This window comes from Mauremys reevesii, linkage group 2 (genome assembly GCF_016161935.1).
Source record: "Mauremys reevesii isolate NIE-2019 linkage group 2, ASM1616193v1, whole genome shotgun sequence".
Lineage (NCBI taxonomy): Eukaryota > Metazoa > Chordata > Testudines > Geoemydidae > Mauremys > Mauremys reevesii.
The window spans coordinates 59,913,281-59,934,748 of record NC_052624.1 but is presented as its reverse complement, the minus strand read 5'-3'; the positions used below and the strand labels follow the sequence as shown (position 1 = coordinate 59,934,748).

Sequence of the window (21,468 nt, the reverse complement as noted above, 5' to 3'; positions counted from 1 at the left end):
AATTCACAGCTTTTTTCCTCCCTTCTTAAAAAAAATTGCCTACGAATTTGATGTTCATGAGACTGAGAGACTAACAACACTAACTAGAGCTAGATATAAAGTGGGCAGCTACTTTCCCCATTCAGCTCTGATGCACTTCAACTCTGATGATCAAAAGCAGCAGAGAATGCAATTCATACCAAACCCTCCCTATGCCTCTAGAGTCCAGTATCCAATGTTCACCACAGTCCTGGCTTAAAGAAGAAATCAACAGTGGAGGACAGAAGTGATGGCAACAGAAGAGGACTGCAGAAGACATAAAAAAGTAGCGGAGAGTAAGTGGATGTGAAGAGAGATGAAAATTCGTTAGAGATCAGGTTAACCCCAGCAGCACAAGGATTTTTATCCATTTCAAAGCTTTTTTTTTTTATGGTTATAATACAGGATATTCTTTTTATCTGTATAGAGGAGATGTAAAATTGAGGTGTGTGTGATCTTAAAGCCTTTAAAGACCCCCATGACACTTTTCACAAGAGAAGAGTGGTTGGCTTCCGTTTTCCAGTGTCCAACATGGATAACTACGTTCTGCCTAGATAACATTTCCCCGACAATAGGTGTCAATAGGATATGGCATTCTTCTTCACATCCTGCCCTAAACTGCTTTGTAGCACTGCTCTGTTAAACAGCTCCAACATTTTACTTATAAAAACAACTGCATTATGATAGAGAGTGAAGGGGACTCTAAAGTGAAATTTTAATCACTAGTGCAAATGCTTATGCAGACATGATTTACACCGGTGTAGCTAACCAGTGGTTAGAGTCCAAGTGTTGATAAGGCCTGTATCTAAATACACTCACATATAATGTTACACCCCAGTCCAGCAATCCTTACTCAGGTAAAACTCCCAATAACTTCAAGACAGATTTAGGCCCATAGTTTGTAACCCATTTGTACATTACTTTGAGATCTTTCTGCATGAAAGCCACTATATAGATGTAAGCTCACTGTCAAAGGCATTACCCATGTGGAAATGTACATCTTTACGTGTAGCGTCCTGGATTCTAAACACACACTATAGCATATTAAAATAATCCAATTTTCCATCACCAGCTGCTGGCTTCACAAAGTTTCTTTCACATGTGATTTTCCTTACTTTTAGTTGTAGTCGCATTCTGTCCAAAAAGAATCTCCAACAATTTTCTCTGGTGTCAATCAGACCCAGGCTTCGGACTTCATTCCTAATTCCTGTAATAATGCCATCCATATTTTCATTGCTGAATAGATCTGGAACTTCTCCTACATAACAGCATAAGGGGGGTGGGGAAGGGAAGAAATCATAAAAGTCCCAAAAAACAAGAATCCAAACTATTAATTAAACTATGTTTTATATGGTCTAGCAGCAGGGACCATCTTTTTGTCCTGTCTGTACAGAGCCTAGCACAATGGCATATGGGTCCATGATTGGGGCTCCTATGTGCTATGGGAATAAACAACAACAGCTAGTGCTACTCACACATTTTTATCCAGAGAGAGAATTTTCTTTCAAGTGAAAAAAAAATCTGTGTTTTACTTCTATGAACCATGAAGTACATTCATGCTGTCCTCTAAAACAGTACTTCTCAATTTTTTCCAAACAGTGACCCCATGTTAAAAGTGAAAAGAGTTTCAGGACTCCCCTCTAGCTATAAGGAATGAGATGCTGGTCATAACCTGCCTGTAGTGGGGTAGCTGCCCACTCCCTAAGAAGTTAGGGCTGCAGCAGCCCAGTGGGCCTGCACAGATGGACAGCCAATAGGAGAAGGACTTATTGGGAGCCAATCAGGGCCCAGATTGGAGGGAGCCAATCAGGGCCAGGCTCAGCCCTATAAAATGGCTGCTCAGTGAGATGAGAGTCAGTCTGTCCTAGGCCTTTGAGAGGGGAGGGTCTGTCTCCAGAGCTGGGAGACTACACCAGGGACAGTGCAGTGCTGGGCAGGCCCGGGGGAGCAGAAGGGAACCCCAGCCTGGTGTCTGCCAGGCTGCAGGCCTTGAGGGGAAGGGCCTAGCTGGTACGAGGGGCTGAAGGGGAAGTGGCCCAGGGACATGGACAGACAGAGGGAGAGAAGAAGGGCAGGATGGCTGCCATTGGAGGGTCCCTGGGTTGGCACCCAGAGTAGTGGGTGGGCCTGGGTCCCCCCTACTTCCCCCTTGCCTTACAGCCAGCCAACGGGAGCAGCCGTGTAAAGCTGCACCAACCCCCTGCCAAGAGGGGTGTGACTTTGGGGGTGCAGTTAGCCCACATTGGCTGAGGTGTAGAGACACAGCTGCTTGACACTCCCCCCACCCACCTCCCGGAAGGGAGTGAGGATGGACTAAGGGGCACTGCCAAAGGGCAGTGGTCCAGAAGAGGACACCGCCAAGCGGGAAGCAACGCAGGTCCAGACATGCCAACCGAGGGCGAGATGATGGACGGGACACCACCAGGAAGGGGTGCTCCACTGGACTGAGCTAATTCCCGGAGTCACCAGCAGGAGGTGCTGTGGTGGTGAGTCCTAACCTTGTCACATTGCCCTTGTCCTGTTTGTGATCTCCCAATTCAGAATCCATACCCTAAAATATTAACAGAGCCCAATTCTCCTCTCTCTCACTGGTATAATCAGAATAAATGCAGTTAAATCAATGGAATTACACCAGTGTAAAATGGCATAAGCAAAGAAGAGAATCAGGTGCACGAAGTCTACAATCTATGAATTAGATGACCTTGTTATTAGCCTTCTCAAGGGGGCACTGATTCCTTAGGGAAACTAGGTATAATACTCAAGTTAGCTGGGTTTAAATGGCATCTTCTAAAGGATTCTCCCTGCAAACATCTCAAAGACAAATAATCTCTCTCTAAAGTTCACTGAAACCACAGATCATTTGTCATTGGGGAAGATCTTTCAAGAAATGTGGTGTTCTAATCACCTGATGCCAACAAGTCATTAATCAGCACAAGAAAGCGTTCATCTGCAACATGGGCATCTGTCAGCAAAAACACAGTGGGCATGCTCTTGGCTCCAGTCTTGATATACAAATTGGCAAGATCTACCTGTAAGGAAAAGAGGCAATCATTCATGTTTTGTTAAAGTGTTGATACAGGGGGAAAAAAGGCATGAAATGCATGTAATTGACAGAAATGCCCTGTTGCCTTTACAATTTATTTACAGCTTTTTAGCTTGCCACATTGCATTCAAAAGGGAAAAAAGCAGGTTACCTCCAGTTTTAGACATCTGATGACAAAAATGGTGGCTTTGACAAGATCAAGTGGTGATGATGAAAACAGGCTGCTAATCAATAAGAATTACTTCCTAATATAGTGAAAAAACTGATATTGCAACACCTCTGCCAAGTAACTCCCTCTTGAACAATTTTAATTATGCTAATAATATCTGGGCATTACACAGAAAAGCCAGCTTAGTCTTTTTGATTGGTTTTCTTATTGTATCTGTTGTATGCAGAATGCAAAGGGTTTTTTTGTTTTGTTTTTTTGCTAGGAATAGCATTGAAGAATTTCACTAAAAGAGGAATGGTATGTTGTTGTTGTTGTTTGTATTGCAACAGCACCTAGGAGCCCCAGTTATGGATCTGGATCACATTGGGTTAAGCATTGTACAAATGCAGAATAAATAATTTAGAAAAAGATAAGACATCACCTGCATCTGAATTTGATTTCTTTTGTGATAGATTATATACAATGCCAGTTTATATGCTCAGCCAGCCACGTGGTCCAGTAGTAGGGAGATCCTCTGGCTCTGACAGACATCAGCAGGTTCCTCCCTCATTTCCTCTCCTCAATGGTTTGGGGCAAAAATTCATCTGCTGCTACATCTTAGGCTATGTCTACACTGCCACACAGCCTTAAAGCCCAAAATGAATTGCAGTTTACACCAAAATGTTATGCTTTAACTCCCCCTGTGTAGATGCTGAGGGCGTGAACTAAGGTTCCTAGTTCATTTTAACATAGTCATCAAACAGGATGTCAACTAGGAACCTTCTGGTTTGCTCCCACACTGTCCAGATGAAGGAATCACAGCACAGCCCTTTGGGGCAAACTACCATTCACATCCCGGTAGTGTGAACTGCAGGGTAGTGTAGAAAAGCCCCAAGTCTTCACTTGAAGCCATTGTCCTCCAAATCTGACATCACAATTAATTGTAGAAATGATCAGGGAGATGAGCAGATGACGATGACTTCAGGATACAAGGATTATTTCACACAAAAACTGAAGAATACATAAAACAAATGGCTCTATACTTGGAATCGTCCCTAACTAGAGTGCTTCAGAGTTTTCCATCAGGTGGCAACAGCAGCTCAGTGAGATGCAAATTCTGCCATTCAAACTTCATGCAATACCCTTAACTTCCAGGTGGCTTCAAATTAATATTCTTCAAATAGGGAAGAAAAGCAGCATATAAAAATAAATTATTGCCATAGGCAAAATCCTGCCTTTTCTATTGTATGCTTGCAAGGTTCTATGGATGGGAAGTAGAGGAGAATCCATTATGTGGTGTGTTTTCAGCCTTTGTGCTCGTGCTGGGAAGGATGGCTTGGGGGAGGAATGTGCACTGGAGCATATCTTACTTTTGTACCTTCCCTTGGCACTTAATAGCCAATGAAGCATATGCTCTGGTGGCTTGACCATGGTCCAAACTGGCAGATAATTTTCTATTTGGGCCATAGTGCACCAACCAGGGTCATACACAGACCCTCATCTAGTACTCTGCCCAGTAGGTTTGGAATCTTCACTTGCTGCTCCACAAGGAATGTGGGGGAGAAGAAATTCCATATAACCTCTTCCCCTATTAGTGCACACAGGACTCAATCCCTAAGGTCCTCAGCAATCCAGTCCTGATCCAACAAATCACTTAAGCACATGCTTAACTTTAAGTATATGAGTAGCTCCATTAATTTAAATGGCTCACATGTAATAGAGCAGAGCTTCTCAAAGTCAGTCCACCGCTTGCTCAGGGAAAGCCCCTGGCGGTCCGGGCTGGTTTGTTTACTTGCCGCATCCACAGGTTCGGCTGATTGCGGCTCTCACTGATCGCAGTTCGCTGCTCCAGGACAATGGGGGCTGCAGGAAGGGCGGCCAGCACATCCCTCGGCCCGTGCTGCTCCCTTCCCCATTGTCCTGGAGCGGCAAACTGCCAAAATACGGTAAAATATGTAAATAGGCTCAAAAGTATCCTTCCACCTACAATTTCTCTGAGCTAAAGAAAATTTAAAAAGCACAGCTGAAAACCAAAGGAACCACAAGTTTTGTTACTGAAAGAAGAGCTGTGAAAATAACAGATTTTTCAATTCACTAGCCAATGAAAAATAACAAACAAATAAAAAAATCATTTAGGGTCAACCCAGAACAAAATTATTTAAATTTTTCAGAGAACTGAAAAAGTTGAAAAATATTGGTTCAGACAAAATACTTAATTTCTTTTTCAGGTTTTGGGGTATTTTTAACCTTTTTTGGTCTTAATTTTTGCCCAGCTCTAATCTCAAGTTGTACTGCCCTTCCTGCACTCTTATTGTCATTACACAGGTTCCAAACAGCAACTTCTCAAAGTCACTAATTCTTGGGAGAATCAATTATTATTTATTGGTTTACCCTCAAGTCCTGGATCCCATAGCCTTTCTTCAGCATGATCTGGAACACGTCAAGGGAGCTGATGTATGCGGCTAGCCTAGATAAGCTTTGTTTTCCACTACCACCTACTCCAATAAGAAGTGCATAACCCCGAGGGGCTTCCAAGATGCGACTAATGCGGCACCTGATAATGGAAAAATGAATACAATATAGAATACAAGGACCATATTAATTCAGTTTCTAATTTCCCTGGATATTTAATTTAAGGCTGTAACTATTTTTGTATTAGGCTGCTCCATATACAGGCTATCATCATTTCATCTTTCTATTGCCAACTTTCTCCAATATTTGGGAATCTTGATAAGTAGATGATATCAATCTTCCTTGCCCAAATAGCATAGATGTACATCCAGTGAACTCAGGTAGAGGAATGGAGCTACAACGTTTAGGGTGACCTCCTGCTAAGCAACATTTTAAATGCCTAATCAATGCCTACTGAAGTAAGTAAAAAAACTTTCATTTAACTTCAGTGGGCATAGATCAGGCGTTTAAGAGCACATCAGGCATTTAGCCCTGGTTTACACTACGAGTTTAGGTCAAATTTAGCAGTGTTAGATTGATTTAACCCTGCACCCATCCACACGACGAAGCCATTTTTGTGGACTTAAAGAGCTCTTAAAAATGATTTCTGTACTCCTCCCTAACAAGGGGATTAGTGCTGAAATTGACCCTGCTGGGTTGAATTTGGGGTAGTGTGGACAAAAATTTGGCGGCATTGGCCTCCAGGAGCTATCCCAGAGTGCTCCATTGTGACTGCTCTGGTCAGCATTCTCAACTCAGCAAAGAGTCCTGTGGCACCTTATAGACTAGTCTATAAGGTGCCACAGGACTCTGCTGCTTTTACAGATCCAGACTAACACGGCTACCCCTCTGATACTCGATTCTCAACTCAGATGCACTGGCCAGGTAGACAGGAAAAGCCCCGCAAACTTTTGAATTTCATTTCCTGTTTGGCCAGCATAGCGAGCTGATCAGCACAGGTGACCATGGAGTCCCAGAATCGCAAAAGAGCTCCAGCATGGACCGAATGGGAGGTACTGCATCTGATCGCTGTATAGGGAGATGAATCCATGCTATCCGAACGCCGTTCCAAAAGACCAAATGCTGGAATATTTGGCAAAAAAAATCTCCAAGGGCATGGAGGACAGAGGTTAGAACAGGGACTCGCAGCAGTGCCGTATGAAGCCTACCAAAGAACCAGAGAGGCAAACGTCCGCTCTGAGTCAGAGTCCCAGACATGCCACTTATATGATGAGCTGCATGCCATTTTAGGGGGTGCCCCTACAACTATCCCACTCCTGTGCTTCCTTCCTCCCCCACCCCTCCCAGGCTACTGTGGCAGTTATCCCCTCATTTGTGTGATGAATTAATAAAGAATGCATGAATTTGAAACAACAATGACTTTATTGCCTCTGCAAGCAGCGATCAAAGTGGGGAGGGGAGGGCGGTTGGCTTACAGGGAAGTAGAGTGAACCAATGGGGTGGGTTTTCATCAAGGAGAAAACAAAACTTTCACACCATAGCCTGGCCAGTTGTGAAACTGGTTTTCAAAGCTTCTCTGATGCACAGTGCACCCTGCTGTGCTCTTCTAACCGCCCGGGTGTCTGGCTGCATGTAATCAGTGGCCAGGTGATTTGCCTCAACCTCCCACCTCACCATAAATGTCTCCCTCTCACAGGTATTGTAGAGCACACAGCAAGCAGTAATAATGATGGGATATTGGTTTCACTGAGGTCTACCGAGACAGTAAACTGAGCCAGTGAGCTTTTAAATGTCCAAAGGCACATTCTGCCACCATTCTGCACTTGCTCAGCCTATAGTTGAACTGCTCCTTACTACTGTCCAGGCTTCATGAGCCATGGGAGCAAGGGGTAGGTGCGACTGTGCGGTGCTGCTGACTCGGAGAGCAGCCTGAGGCAGAAGCCTCCACTGGCATGATATTCCAGGCAGGGCTGAATCTCCGTTAGACGAAACTTAAAGAAGAGAATGACCTGGAGTCATTCCCATTTTTGTCCATGCGCCCCCGACCGACCTCACCGAGGCCGGCCAGGAGCACCCATGTCTGCCCAGCCACCCCCGACCAACCTAACCAAGGTCGGCCAGGAGCACCCATGGGACGATGATGATGGCTAGCAGTCATATTGTACCATGTGCCATAGGCAAGGCAAGGGGATGCTGCTGTGTAGCACTGCAGTACCACAGCTGCCAGCAGCATCCAGGAGATGTATGGTGACAGTGAGCTGAGCGGGCTCCATCCTTGCCATGGTATGTTGGCTGCAGAAGTAACCCAGGAAAAAAGGCAAGAAACTATTTTTTGCCATTGCTTTCATGGAAAGAGGGAGGGAGGCGGGCCTGATGACATGTACCCAGAACCACCCGCAACAATGTTTTTGCCCCATCAGGCTTTGGGAGCTCAACCCAGAATTCCAATGCGCGGCGGAGACTGCAGGAACTGTGGGATAGCTACCCACAGTGCAATGCTCTGAAAGTCTATGCTAGCCTCGGTACTGTGGACACACACCGCTGACTTAATGCACTTAGTAGGGACACACACAATCGACTGTATCAAATCGATTTCTAAAAAATCAACTATTAAATTGACCTAATTTTGTAGTGTAGACATACCCTTAGTAGTAGGAGATCTGGACCATCAAGACAAAGAGCTTAACTAAATTTTGCTAAAGAATCACTTCATGAAGACATGTTTGAAGCTCAGCCTTCAATTTACACCTGGCATTTTTAGCTTAGAGTTTAAAGAAAGAACTTGGCTTGTTAGCAATCATCCTAAACCAAGGTGATATTAAACCACAGACCAAATTCATAGCTGAAGTCAACGGAGCTGTGCCAGTTTACACCAGATGAGAATTTGGATCAGAATAACCATGATTTAGTTTCACAAGGATCTGTTGGAAGTATTGGTTTTTTTTATCCACAGATCAGTGCTTCTAAGAGTTAAAGAGAAAACAGACATTATGTTATAAATAGTAGTCTAGGTTGAGTTAGTAAAGAAAAGAAAAAAAGTTCATTTAAAAAAAATCCTGAAAATTGTCTTTTGAAATTTCAAGATTTTCAGTCATCTGATTCTAGGGTTATTACTGTTCAATATCACCATAACAGAGGAGTCTGAAGACACCTTGACCTTTTGCCCCACTGAGTACCCTAGACATGGTGTGATAATTTAGACATTGTCATCACACCAGTTCATATCCCATTCCAGAAATCATTCCTGACAACTATTCTTGAGTGGAATTTTTTGAATTAAGCAGTAGAAGGAGATCTGTGTTTAATACAGATACCTCCTGAAAGGAAAACAACAAACCTGTTAAACCAAGACTGATATGTTGAGCTCATGGGCAAAGCTATCCTTGTCAAGTCTCTACATTGATTGGATTTGATTCACAAGAGTAATAGCAACAGGGACAAAGGTTTTAGAGGATTTAGCTTCAAAAGTACCTTTCAGGGGCTGCTGCTCCTGAGGTTCTCTATGAAGCTCTGCTACTTTGCCTGACACACAAGACACTACTTGCTGTCTCTAGATTTTTATCAGTGAGAAGTTAATGGGCTACCAACATTTCAAGAGAAGGCTTCGGCATTCTGATAATCACTTATCTCCCAATCAGGAGAACTGAGTCTACAACCCTCAAGAAAAAAATCCATAGGATTATTTTTCTAATTTAAACTACTTTTTACTCTGCTTGGGCAGAGATTTCCTTAATGGACTGCTCACAGTACCTGCCCCACTGAGCATGTACTAGATAAAACACAACAAAGAGGCAGAAATACTAGTACAACTTAACAATGAGAAAAAATTCCATTTTAGAAGTTTTGACTCCACAAACAATAGGAACTGCATTAGCAAAACTAAGCTTTGTCAGCAGGGATCACTATAACTCACTGGGAATCACAATGATGCACATTAATTGAGAGACTGGGTATATTAGACAGAAGTTCTAAATGGTGAAAAGTAGAAGCTATTTTGAGTCTGTGCTCCACTGACTGAGTGGAATCGTTCCATTAGCTCCTGAAAACAGAAAAATTGCTCAGTTGCCTCCATTGCCCAGCACTGCCCAGAGGGGGGGGGGCAAGTGGGGCAATTTTCCCCAGGCCCTGGGCCCCGCAGAGGCCCCCATGAGAATGTTGGAGGCTCCCCCGTCCCCCGGCACTCAACGCGCCATGTCCAGGAGCGGCCCTGGACAGAGCTAAAGCGGCATGACTCAGGTGGGGCTTGAGCTCCTCCTGCTCAGAGCCGTGTGGTAAGGCGGCGGGGCTGTGAGCTCAGGTCCTGCCGGAGCCAGGCCACTGCAGCGCTGTCCAGGGCTGCTCCTGGATGCAACACGGTGAGGGTCCAGGAGAGGGGGGAGGCGGGGGTAAGCAGCATGGTAAAGGGGCTGGGACTGGGGGGGTTGGATAAGGGGCAGTCAGAGGACAGGGAGAGGGCAGAGTTTCTGGGGGGGCGGTCAGGAGGTGGGGAACAGGGGGTTGGATCGTGGGCATTCTGGGGGTCTGTCAGGACTTGGCGGGGGGTGGATAGGGGTCGGGGCAGTCAGGGGACAGGGAGCAGGGGGGATTTGTGGGGGGTGGAGTCCCGGGTGGTGGTTGGGGGAGGCATCTCGGGGGGGTGCATCAGGGGACAAGGAGCGGGGGGGTCAGATAGGGGGCAGGTCCAGGCTGTTTGGGGAGGCTGTTCCCTACCCTAAAGCTCAGTCAGCAGTTTGAGGCTTGCAGACAGCTATTTAACACAAAGAGCCAACCTGTTATCTTTTCCCTTAAGGCTACCATCCCTTTCACTTCTCAAATGCCAAATTATAGCCTACATTTGATTTCAGTGCCATAGGGAGATTCATGTCAGGGGAGGGTAGCTTCATTTAAAATTAGCCACTTTAGATTAACAGTGATAGAGCCAAGAGAGCCATGGGGGAGGGATCCCATGAGAAGAGCAATATCCTACACTATCTACCTCCTTCCCAACCCTACCAAGGGAGACCTCCCTCCCCTGCATTCCCAGAGGCTCCAGAGGGTTAATTCAGTGGTTCTCAAACTTTTGTATTGGTGCCCCTTTCACACAGCAAACCTCTGAGTGTGACCTCACCCTTATAAATTAAAAACACTTTTTTATATATTTAACACTATTATAAATGCTGGAGGCAAAGCAGGGTTTGAGGTGGAGGCTGACAACTCGCGACCCCCAGTAATAACCTTGTGACCCTCTGAGGGATCTCAACCCCCAGTTTGAGACCCCCTGAGTTAATTTAATTTTAGCACCCTGTGTCCATTCACATGCATGTGTTTTTTTGAGCATTTCAGCTTTCAAAATATAGGCTCATCCCAGATGCTGGAAGAAGTTGAAATGCTCAGTTTGTGGAGTACGTACATAAGCTATACTAAAGATAAACCCACAGTCGCCATCTCCAGTTTGTGAGGGACCCCATGGAGCCAGTCTCTAGGAAACAGAGAAATTCATGGAGGTTAAGTCCATTAGTGGCTATTAGTCAGGATAGGTAAGGAATGGTGTCCCTAGCCTCTGTTTGTCAGAGGGTGGAGATGGATGGCAGGAGAGAGATCATTTGATCATTACCTGTTAGGTTCACTACCTCTGGGGCACCTGGCATTGGCCACTGTCGGTAGACAGGATACTGGGCTGGATGGACCTTTGGTCTGACCTAGTATGGCCATTCTTATGTTCTTATGTTCTAACCTAAATGAACCCAAAGTTATGGAGACAGATATGAGTCAAGGAAGCCAGCAGAGTATCAGAAACCTGGAAAAATCTCTGACTGGATGGGCTCAGGCGTTTGGTCACAAGCTGAGGTGGTTCAAAATTTTGGATTTTTTTTAAGCAGAATTTTTTTATTGTTTCTTTAAACAAGCAAACACAGCAAGCAGCAAATATTTGGCCACACACTTCTGAAACCCCAAACCATGTTCAGGTTTTGGCAGACTAATTTCAGCTTTTCAATTAAAAAAAGCTCAACAAATTTTGAAGGAAAGCAGACATTGTCCATGATTTTTTCAGTTTTTTAAAACCCCCTAGTTTTTGATCAAAAAAAGTTGACGGAAAATATTTGTCCAACCCTTTTAATGAGCTTTAGTGCCTTTTAGCACTAGCTGATGCTGAGAACCAGTGATACCTTGTAAAGGTGATTTGAAAAGAAGTTCTCTCAAAACTGGGTTTGTGCCGAGATGTGGAAGGTTTTTAAATGTTTATTTTTCTCAGGGCCGTCTGGGGGAGGAGGGGGCGGGCGCAAGAGGGGCAATTTGCTCCAGGCCCCGCAGGGGCCCCCACGAGAATATAGTATTCTAGAGTATTGCAACTTTTTTTATGGAAGGGGCCCCTGAAATTGCTTTGCCCCAGACCCCCTGACAGGGGCAGCTCTACGTTTTTGGCCGCCCCAAGCAGTCATGCGCGGGAGGCGCCCCGGAGCCGTGGGAGCAGCGGACCTCCCGCGGGCATGACTGCAGAGGGACCGCTGGTCCCGCGTGGCTCGGCTGGACCTCCCGCGGCTGCGGACGGGTCGCGGGTCCGGCGGCTCCGCTTGAGCTGCCGCAGTCATGCCTGCGGGAGGTCCAGCCGAGCCGCGGGACGAGCGCCCCCTCCGCAGTCATGCCTGTGGAAGGTCCAGTCCTCCCGGGGCTCCGGTAGACCTCCCGCAGGTAGGACTGCGGCAGGTCCACCGGCACAGCCTGCCGCCCCCCCCCGGCCGCAGGGGACGCCCCCTAGATTTTGCCGCCCTAGGCACCAGCTTGTTTTGCTGGTGCCTAGAGCCGCCCCTGCCCCCTGAACTCCTCTGGGCGGCCCTGCCATTGCCAGTAAACATAACTACTGCAGCTTAACCTGGATCTCAGAAATTGCACTGCAATTTTTTTGCCATGATGGATTCCAATCTACAGTCCCATACAAAAAACAATAATAAGATAGAGATAAGGTTGAGAGTACCTATTAGTAACCTAAGGGTAAAATGTATTACAGGTTGTTGTAAGTATTATAAACCAAGGAAACGCAGAGTTGAGATTATGCTTACATTGAGGTATGGAAATGTGCAGTTAAGGCTCCCAAAAACCCTAAGCTCTGCCCTGTAGTGACATCATACAATACGAATATGATTTTAATGTTTGTTGTCCCAGATTAGATTAGCCTGATTTTTAAAGACTATTGATTTTTTCATATTTCCACCCTCTTTTCCTTAAACAAAAAGGCCGACACATACTAAATTTCTCAAAGGACCCATTTTTAAAATGATTTTAATGAATAAATGAATGGGTTTACTTGCAATTTCTCAGGAAAATCATTCTGTACTCAAAGGGTAAATGCTGTTCATACAAAAACAAAGATGTTGAATCCCTGCTTTACAGGTAAACTGGAAGTCAAGCTTAAATACAGAGTCTTGAGCTGCATTTCCATAATGGCATCAGTGATGTTCTCTCACCCTGAACACTGCTGGATGGTCTTCTCAATATAATCATTTTATTAAAAATGCTACTAACCTATAGCGTAAGTGCTTCTACTTAGCAAAAGAGGCAATGTCTTACCCAACAAGTCTTTGATAGCAGTATCTCCTCGAAACCTGACTGTATGGGCTCTGCATAAATAAGTCTTTAAATGGGCTTTTTTAAAAAGTCTACTTACACATGCTGCATGGCATCCTCAAATAAAACTAAGTTCATAGAAGCATTAAGCTCATTGTAGCTTTCTAGAGTCTCTGTAAGTATCTTCCTCAGTACTTCCCATTCCTTAACAGGCATGTAATGAGGGTTGGCTACCCCATTTGCAAAATGGCAATAAATGAGTGGGTCCTGTAGCAGAAGATGATCTTCCACACCCTAGCAAGTGGGGAGAGAAAAAAAAATAAAAGACTGTCCAAAAACATAGGAAATGTCATACATTTAATGGCTAGTCCAACTGTGTAGCAAAAGCCCACAATACTGTCAAACAGTTTGCTGGGAAGGTTCAGTTTAGAGCTGATCAAAATTTTTAATTTGAATTTTTTTTTCTGACAATAAATGACCTTCCTTAATTTTTTTTTCCAGAAAATTTTCGTTTTTCTAAATTTTCCAATTTTCAACAATAAAATAAATGAAACCTCCCAAGCCCACAAAAGATTTCCAATTTTTTAGTCATCCCCCCCATCCCTGAAAAAACTCTACCCGTTTTTCCTCTTCTCACTCCTTTTTCAGTAGGGGAAAAAGGGTAAAAGTGTGGGGGGGAGGAGGAGGGGAAGGACCCAAAGTGTCAAAAACAGGTATGTTTGTTTGAAATCTGGGACAGGGGTTGGGTTTTTTTTGGCAAAAAAAAAAAACCCAAGAAAACTCTTTCCCCCCAATAAATACACATGCATTTTTGACAAGCTCTATTTCAGATAGTCCCACTGCCTTGTCTGGTAAAGAATGGATATATTTCAGAGTAATAAATGTTTTTGAAGAATCACAGCACTATATAATTAATTCACACTTTGGTATTGGCACCAATACACCCATTTATTCAGGAAGAAACTACTGGCTTTAATATCCAGCTATTGTATCTTGCTGACTTTCTGCTGCATTCCCAATGGAATGTTATGCCATGCCTGATATAATGGACAGCACTAGATGTACATTGTTTGTTGTACATGCCATGTTAGGCAAGTGGAGAGACGGTTGTAGTAAAGTTTAATGAAAGGGTTGTTAAAAAAAACAACCAAAATAAAGTAAGAGGAAAAGGCATATTCCTTGTAATTGCATTGTAAATCAGACAAGAATTTAGCCAAGAAAATCTAATCTGAAACCATAACCTGTATTTATTTGCAAACCTTGTTTACTGTGTATCTAATTATTGTTTATTTTCTGTAAGATTGGCTTATATTTATGGTACTTGCAAATGCCCAGATGACAAAACTATACATTGTTATAACTAAGTGATCTGATGCCCAAATAAATGCTGAAATTAAAAACTAAGAAATAAAGATAATTTTGTTTTGCACTAAATTGTTGCATATGTTTTGTTAATCAGTCAAACTACTGGAGAAAAACTCTAATACACAATAAAAAATTAGTCTCCCAAGGAAAAAGCTAGAAAGGTATTAAATAAATATATTTGTATCACAGTTATGATAAAAAAACGGATCAAATAAACACCATCTTGTTACCTCAAATACACTCAACTACATGAAGATTCATGTCAGTGAGAAGGTCATTGCCTCCATTTTAAGGACGGCCTCAAGTGTTTGCTTAAAGGTGCTAACAGTGCAGCAGATACTTGAAAATCCTCATAGCTAATCAAACACGAGTGGAGAACTATAGTCAAGAAGAAAATTACCATCTTTGCAGAGACCAGAATTAATGATATCACATTGAAAAAGCCTTACTTATTATGGTCATTGGAAAGCTAGTACCCACTACCACATCAATCAGGTGCTTACTTTTCTTTGATAGAAACCCTGCTAGCAGATGACGTTAAAGGGAGTATGTTGAATCAGCACATTCACTGGCTGCAATTTCTTGGGCTACCCTATAGGGCTTTTGTGGTGATTTATAGTTGCAGTAAATTTGACATATCCCTGAACAACTTTAATTTAATCAACATTGCAGAAGAAAATATTTCCAGTATATAGCCTTACCTCAAAATACTTGTGTGCAGTGTCGATCAGCTTTTTATGAAAAAAATGAGAGTCTTTTGGTTCCACCAGTTTATCTCCATAAACACGTGAAGACTCATGAAGCCAAAGACATACAAGATCATTTGGTTCCCTTAAACACTCAGGTGTAGCAAATAAAATTCCCTAAAAACAATACAATACAGCCACATTTTTAAAAATTCTGTCACTAAACAGAAAGAGTGGCCAAACTCTAGAATGCCAGTCAGCTTCTGCTCCTTTAGTTCCTAAAATATGAGTCAACTAATTTCCCTAAAATGCCTTTCCATGCTCACTACATTTTCTTTTTTTCATAAATTGATTGTACTAATTGATAGGGGAATAGAATTTGTTTTTTGGACTGTAAATTCTTGAATCTGCATTCAAGTCCCTTTGCAGATTAGCATGTATTGCAGTTTATCAACTCTGTGAAAAAACTGAAACCATCATCAAACAAACATTCAGTAGACCCTCACTAATCTGCACTGAAGAGATGGAAGTCAAGTGTGGATCAGTGAGGTGTGAGGACTTGGTGCATGTCAGGATGGAAAGGACAACCAGCACTAGGAGCCCTGTTTCAAGGCATTATTGAGGAAAATCTGAAAGGGGTTGTCTTGGCCAGGAAGAAAGAGACTATTTAGAATGTGTTAGTTGGTTGAGTTGAAGCCATAAACTCATTAATCCAAGCCCAAGGCTTCAACTCAACTACTTAGCACGCACTAAAGTACGACTTGCCTTGTATATGCTAGAATAGAGTGCTAGGTAACTATTCTAAAAATAACACCTTTTTATCATAGTCAAAACAAACCCAAGATGAGATACCACTCCCTTTTAAGTCCATGTGGATTTGTGATGGGGCACTCACCTCAGGAGGGCCTCCTAGCAACTGGGTGTGGTATTGCAGGCCTTTCCTGCCCCTGTAATGCTCTGTAAGTTGTCAACCTAGCTTGGTAGGCCTTCAGTGGCTCAGCCATCTGGCCAAATCACAGTCAACTGGATGAACCCTTTCCAGGGTAGCAAAGAGTTCAATATGTTGTCAGCCCTCACCAGGGCCCTCAGCCCCATCTCTAGGCCCTTTTTAATCCAGTCCTTTGGTTGGGCTTTTAAAGGAGCCTTGCCACCTTCTTGGGGCTTAGGCCACTTTGCCAGTGGGTGGCAGGGTGGGGGAGAGGAGGTCACTTCACTGCTGCTGTTCCCCAGGCCTTTTCCCACATAGCCAATCTCTCCCTCTCTTCACTCACACCTCAGGGCTGAAGTTCTCAACTCCTCTTCCTCCTTGCTCAATGCAAGTACCATCAGAACACGTCTCCTGGTTCTCCCTTGAGTGCCTGTGACCAGCACAGAGCACCTTTCCCAGCTCCTCTGGCCCCAATCAGGAACTGACCTGCTCAGACCCTGCAGCTCCTTTTATCTGAGCCCGCGGGGTCCTGACTGGCTGCTCCTTCCTGGGGTTGGGTGTGGAAAGACCATGGGACCTCCAGGCCTGGTACACTCCATCATAGGAACATATCACAAGTGTTTGACCTGCCTCAGCACAGCAACAGAATCTCACTAGTCTGTGAGTTGGAGGCCTGGCCTACAGCTAAAACTAAGGCTGACCTAGGGATGCTCAGGGATAAGAAAAATGATTACGCTCCTGAGAGAGAAAGTTAAACTGACCTAAGCCCCAGTGTCGGCACCACTAGGTTAAATGGAAGAATTTGTCCATTGACCTAGCTGCCGCCTCTCAAGGGGGTGGATTTACTACAGCGATGGTAGCAGGTGTCTGCACTACAACAACATAGCTGCAGCATCACAGCTGTGCCACTGTAGTGCTTGTAGTGCAGGCATCCCCTTAGTACTTCAGTGAACTGCAAACACAAAAATTCATTTTCAGTGTGCATTTGAGGTTTACAGAAGTGTGGGTTAGTGAGGGTCCCGTTAATATTTTCAGCACTTCTCACCTCTTTCCTGCCTTCTATTTAACTTTTCAGAATTCCAGCCTTGAGCACCTCGCATGAGAATTATTCTATCATGAAATGGACTATGTGAATTATTACAGGAGTTCACAAGTTTTCTGATTCACTAGAGTGAATTATTTACATCAGTATACCAAGACTTAAGATTTTCTTTGTTACCTTACATTCCAATAGATAAATCATAGCCTGTGGTTTTGGAAGTTACAGATAGTGCTACAGTCTCAGAATGCTAGGTCCTGAAATTCTTCTTCTGTATTTGTACGACGATGAAAGCCCATATATTATGTCAGACTAGAAAGCACATATTAATGGGGGAAAGTATTCAATACAAAAAACCTAATTACTTCCTATTTGAGAAAGAGATTTTGATGACATATGCACAAAACACTCTGAATTGGCTTCTTTACCACAGTGCGTGTATTGGGGGGAGTGGTACTTCTCTTCTCTGAGGGACCAGACCCATGCAGAAACCCCTCTCCCCTAAAACATGTGTGTCGGTTAAGAGAATATTCCAGGGAGGAGCCATCACTTCTCCTCCCCCAACGCACCCCACAAAAAGCCCTCAAGCTAGCAGGAGCTAACACAGAATGCAGTTTTCACTCTGGACTCCCATGCACTTATTGGCTGTTTTCTCCATTCCCTAGCCTCAATCTCTTTACTTCAGCCTCCCTCCCCCACCCTTCTTTGCTTGCCCATCTTCTAACCTTTACGTCCCCTCTCCCTTTGTATTTTCATTTAGACATTTCCCTCCCAACAAAACCTCACCATCATCCCCAAAATCATAGCCTTAACATGATGTTTGAAAACCATCACTCTGAGCATTACATCCCTTTCTCCTGCTGTCTGTCTGTTTTGTCTATTTAGATTGTAAACTCTTCAAGGCAGGGGCTGTCTGTTACTATTGGGACAGTGCCTAGCACAATGATTACTCTTGGTTGATCCTAGGCACTACTATAATAAACATAAATAATTATTAATAATATTAATAATAATAAGTTATGCCTAGAGTGAAAGTCAGTCTATGATACAGACCTGGAAGATGTTTGAGAGGTCTCTTAGGTTAAAGATGTAGTGGAATTTAACCGCAGTTGGCAGAAAGTTCTGAACCATAGTTTGATGAAGCCTTATTGATGCTTGGATCATGGCTGGAGCATTCTTTAACACTGATGGATTAAAAACATGCCTCTGGAAGTGGAACCCAAGGATCTTGCTATAGATGGTGTTCAGGGCATCAACAGATGGGAAGTTCAGAGCAAACACTGTGAAATGTCTCTGAAAATTAAAAAAAAAATTAAGACAGAAGTGAAGTCAATGACCACCTGATAATTCCAACAGACTGAGGCAAAGCAGCTGACTGCTGTGTGCCACTCAGGGTAGGTCTACACTGCTGCTGGGAATGAGCCTCCCAGTTTCGGTAGACAAACTCGCTTTAGCAAGGAATGAGCTAGCGCACTAAAAATAGCAGTATGGACGTCACGACTTGGGCTGCAGCTCTGGCTCTCAAGCCTAGGGGTTGGTTGGTCAGAGTTCCTGATGTATTCATTGATGTACACCTTGCCTCCCATCCCCCTGCTTCCTTGCATCCTCTGAAAGAACAAGCAGACCAAGGCAGCAGTAATCTTCAACTGTCCCTTGGGCCATCTGTCCCCAGTGATTAGAAACAAGCGGCCCTCCTCATAGCTATAGAGGTTGCAATGCTGCCGCATCAAGTGATGCCTGAATGGATGATCTTGCAACCAGTTTGTCCTCACACAGGATGGCCTGGAATTGGGGCCTACATTCTTGCTGTATTGTATTGGTGGACTCTGTTTGTTGTAATATATGACATTGGTGCCTGGTAGTTTGCAATATGGAAGAGTGGGCTGGCTGATGAGATGTTTTTTCTGCTGAAGAGATCTTGTCTTCTGATAGCCTTGTCCAAGAGAGTGGACCGGGGCTGGTGCAGCCTGCTCTGCAAATGCCTAGACCATGACAGAGTTCAGGTTAGGGTGGAACAACAAAAATTCCACTCCCTTGGAGGGCAAAAGTACTTCTCTACACTTTTGGGGGTCAGGGCACAGGTGGCTGGTGTGTGCCAAATAGTTTTAGCAGGACCCAGTGTGGCCTCATTGATCAGGAATGCCACCTTGGAAGGAGCCGTAGAGTGGAGACTGTTCATAAGTTTAAGGGTGAGATGCTGAATCTCTTCCAATGGGATCTCAAAGGTGTCTGTGATCCTCCTCGGGAGGTCCTGGTATTGTCTATAATCCTCCAGGGGAGAAAGAGAGACTGGTGCCACTACCTCAACTGGAGATGAAGACAATGCTGTCAGTGGATCCAGTGCTATCAGTGCAACGTGCTCTGATGCAGACTAAGACCTAACCCTTGTAAGAGATCTCTATGGCAATCAGGACATGGAATCTCACTCGGTGCCAGGGGTGGGGTGGGGAGAGGATAGGTAATCCTCTTTTTAGAGGACTTGAGCATGATTTATCTCTTTTTATGACTGCTCCTCCTTACCCTCCCTCATATCTCCGTTCAGAGGCGTCCTTGGGTTTACTGGAGGATTCCAAGCTGGAAAATGTCAGTGCTGGAGGGACACTACCTAGAGGTTCAGACTGATGAAATGGGAGTGGAAGCGGATCCAAAATGGGTCTCATGGAGAGCTCCATTAGATGCCTGTGGAGTCTGAACTCCCAAAACTGCTTAGTATGAGAGGGAAAGGAGAGGCAGATATCACACTTTGAAGGAATGTGTGATTCAGGACTGGTCTTCACTACGGGGAGATCGACGCTGCTGCAAATCAGTGGGGGTCTAGTGAAGACCCACTAAATCTATGGCAGAGCACTCTGCAGTCGACCCCAGTACTTCACTTCTCCGAGGAGAGTAAGGGAAGTCAACCAGAGAGCGTCTCCCATCGACACAGTGCAGTGAAGACACCAGGGTAAGTCGACCTAAGCTACACTGACTTAGGTCAACTTACCCCGGTAGTGAAGATAAGCCCTCAGAGGCAGTTCAGGCCGCTGTCATGCTGGTCACTCATCAGGAAGTTCTGAGGACAGGACAGCCAGGGTTTGAGGCCTGGAATTCTTGGCATACAAAATGCTCTGATACATGGGGGAACAAAGGGAGCAGGAAACCTGATCCCCAAATTATCTAACTAAGACTAAACTAATAGTAACTATTTAAAATGTATTTATAGAGTCAATGTCGGAAAGGAACGTTAGAAGGCTACAGACACAGAAAGGTTCCCTTCCAGACTGAGAGCAGTAAAAAGGAAATAGAGAGGCAGTTGGTCTGGGCTGTTTCTTATGCCCTCACTTGGGAGCATGAGACAGAGGTGAAAGCAAAGACCAGCAGATCCTGCTGTTGAAGAGTTTCAGGCACACAGAGCACACGCAGGAAATACCCATACGGACCAGCAATCTATACACTTTGATAAAATCTGCTGGTTGGGAGCACAAAGCTGCTATTGGCGTCACTAGGAGTTCAAAGTGAGAAAAGAGACTGACCATATCCAAATTACAGACGCCCCCCACCCCAGGTTACGCAAGCCTGACTTATGCAAATCCGCACGGAACGGAACGCTTGCGTAAGTGAGGGAGCATCTGTAGTGTTTATGTCTGTTGCAATGAAAAGCTAAATTCTAAACATTATATCTAACCAGGGGCGGCTCTAGGTATTTTTCCGCCCCAAGCACGGCAGGCAGGCTGCCTTCGGCAGCTTGCCTGCGGGAGGTCCCCAGTCCCACGGATTCGGCGGCACACCTGCGGAAGGTCTGCTGAAGCTGCATGACCAGCGGACCCTCCGCAGGCATGCTGCTGAAGGCAACCTGCCTGCTGCCCTCATGACGATCGGCAGAGCGCCCCCCATGGCTTGCTGCCCCAGGCACGCGCTTGGCGTGCTGGTGCCTGGAGCCGCCCCTGCATCTAACATATTAAATAATAAATACAGAGTTACTATGATATAGTACTTGAAACCATACCTGGAGTCGAGGGTTGATAGTGAAATTGCCAGCAGTTGGATTCATACAAGCAACATATTGGCAATTATGTATTTCTTTTACAGTTAACTTCTGCCTATCATACCTAGAAGATAGAAAATATAACTACTTTAGTTTAAAATGATTGATAATTACTGTTAGCGCGTCATAGGTAGCGCATGGCTTAGTGCTAATTGGAAGATAGAAATTCTGACATTTCAAAATTTGTTTTTGTTTAACTAAGGATGAAAACTGCAATTCTGAATTTTGTGTAGAAGAGAAATTCTGAAAAAAAAACCTGATTT

General features: G+C 44.4%; 1 protein-coding gene across 8 annotated transcripts in view; it reads right to left on the bottom strand.

The window, feature by feature from the left end:
• DNAH11 (dynein axonemal heavy chain 11) overlaps positions 1–21,468 on the bottom strand; it is a 278,479-nt gene that overhangs the window by 113,049 nt on the left and 143,962 nt on the right. For 6 of the 8 annotated variants that reach the window (XM_039523273.1, XM_039523274.1, XM_039523276.1 and 3 more), the window contains 7 exons: positions 21,167–21,269; positions 18,235–18,474; positions 15,230–15,391; positions 13,264–13,457; positions 5,601–5,763; positions 2,924–3,047; positions 1,134–1,276 (listed from right to left, as the gene is read on the bottom strand). In XM_039523273.1, coding sequence (XP_039379207.1) covers positions 1,134–1,276; positions 2,924–3,047; positions 5,601–5,763; positions 13,264–13,457; positions 15,230–15,391; positions 18,235–18,474; positions 21,167–21,269 — 1,129 coding nt within the window. Of the gene's footprint in view, positions 1–1,133; positions 1,277–1,493; positions 1,646–2,923; positions 3,048–5,600; positions 5,764–13,263; positions 13,458–15,229; positions 15,392–18,234; positions 18,475–21,166; positions 21,270–21,468 lie in introns of those variants that run through there. The other 2 variants (XM_039523275.1, XM_039523281.1) reach the window with 2 other exon arrangements.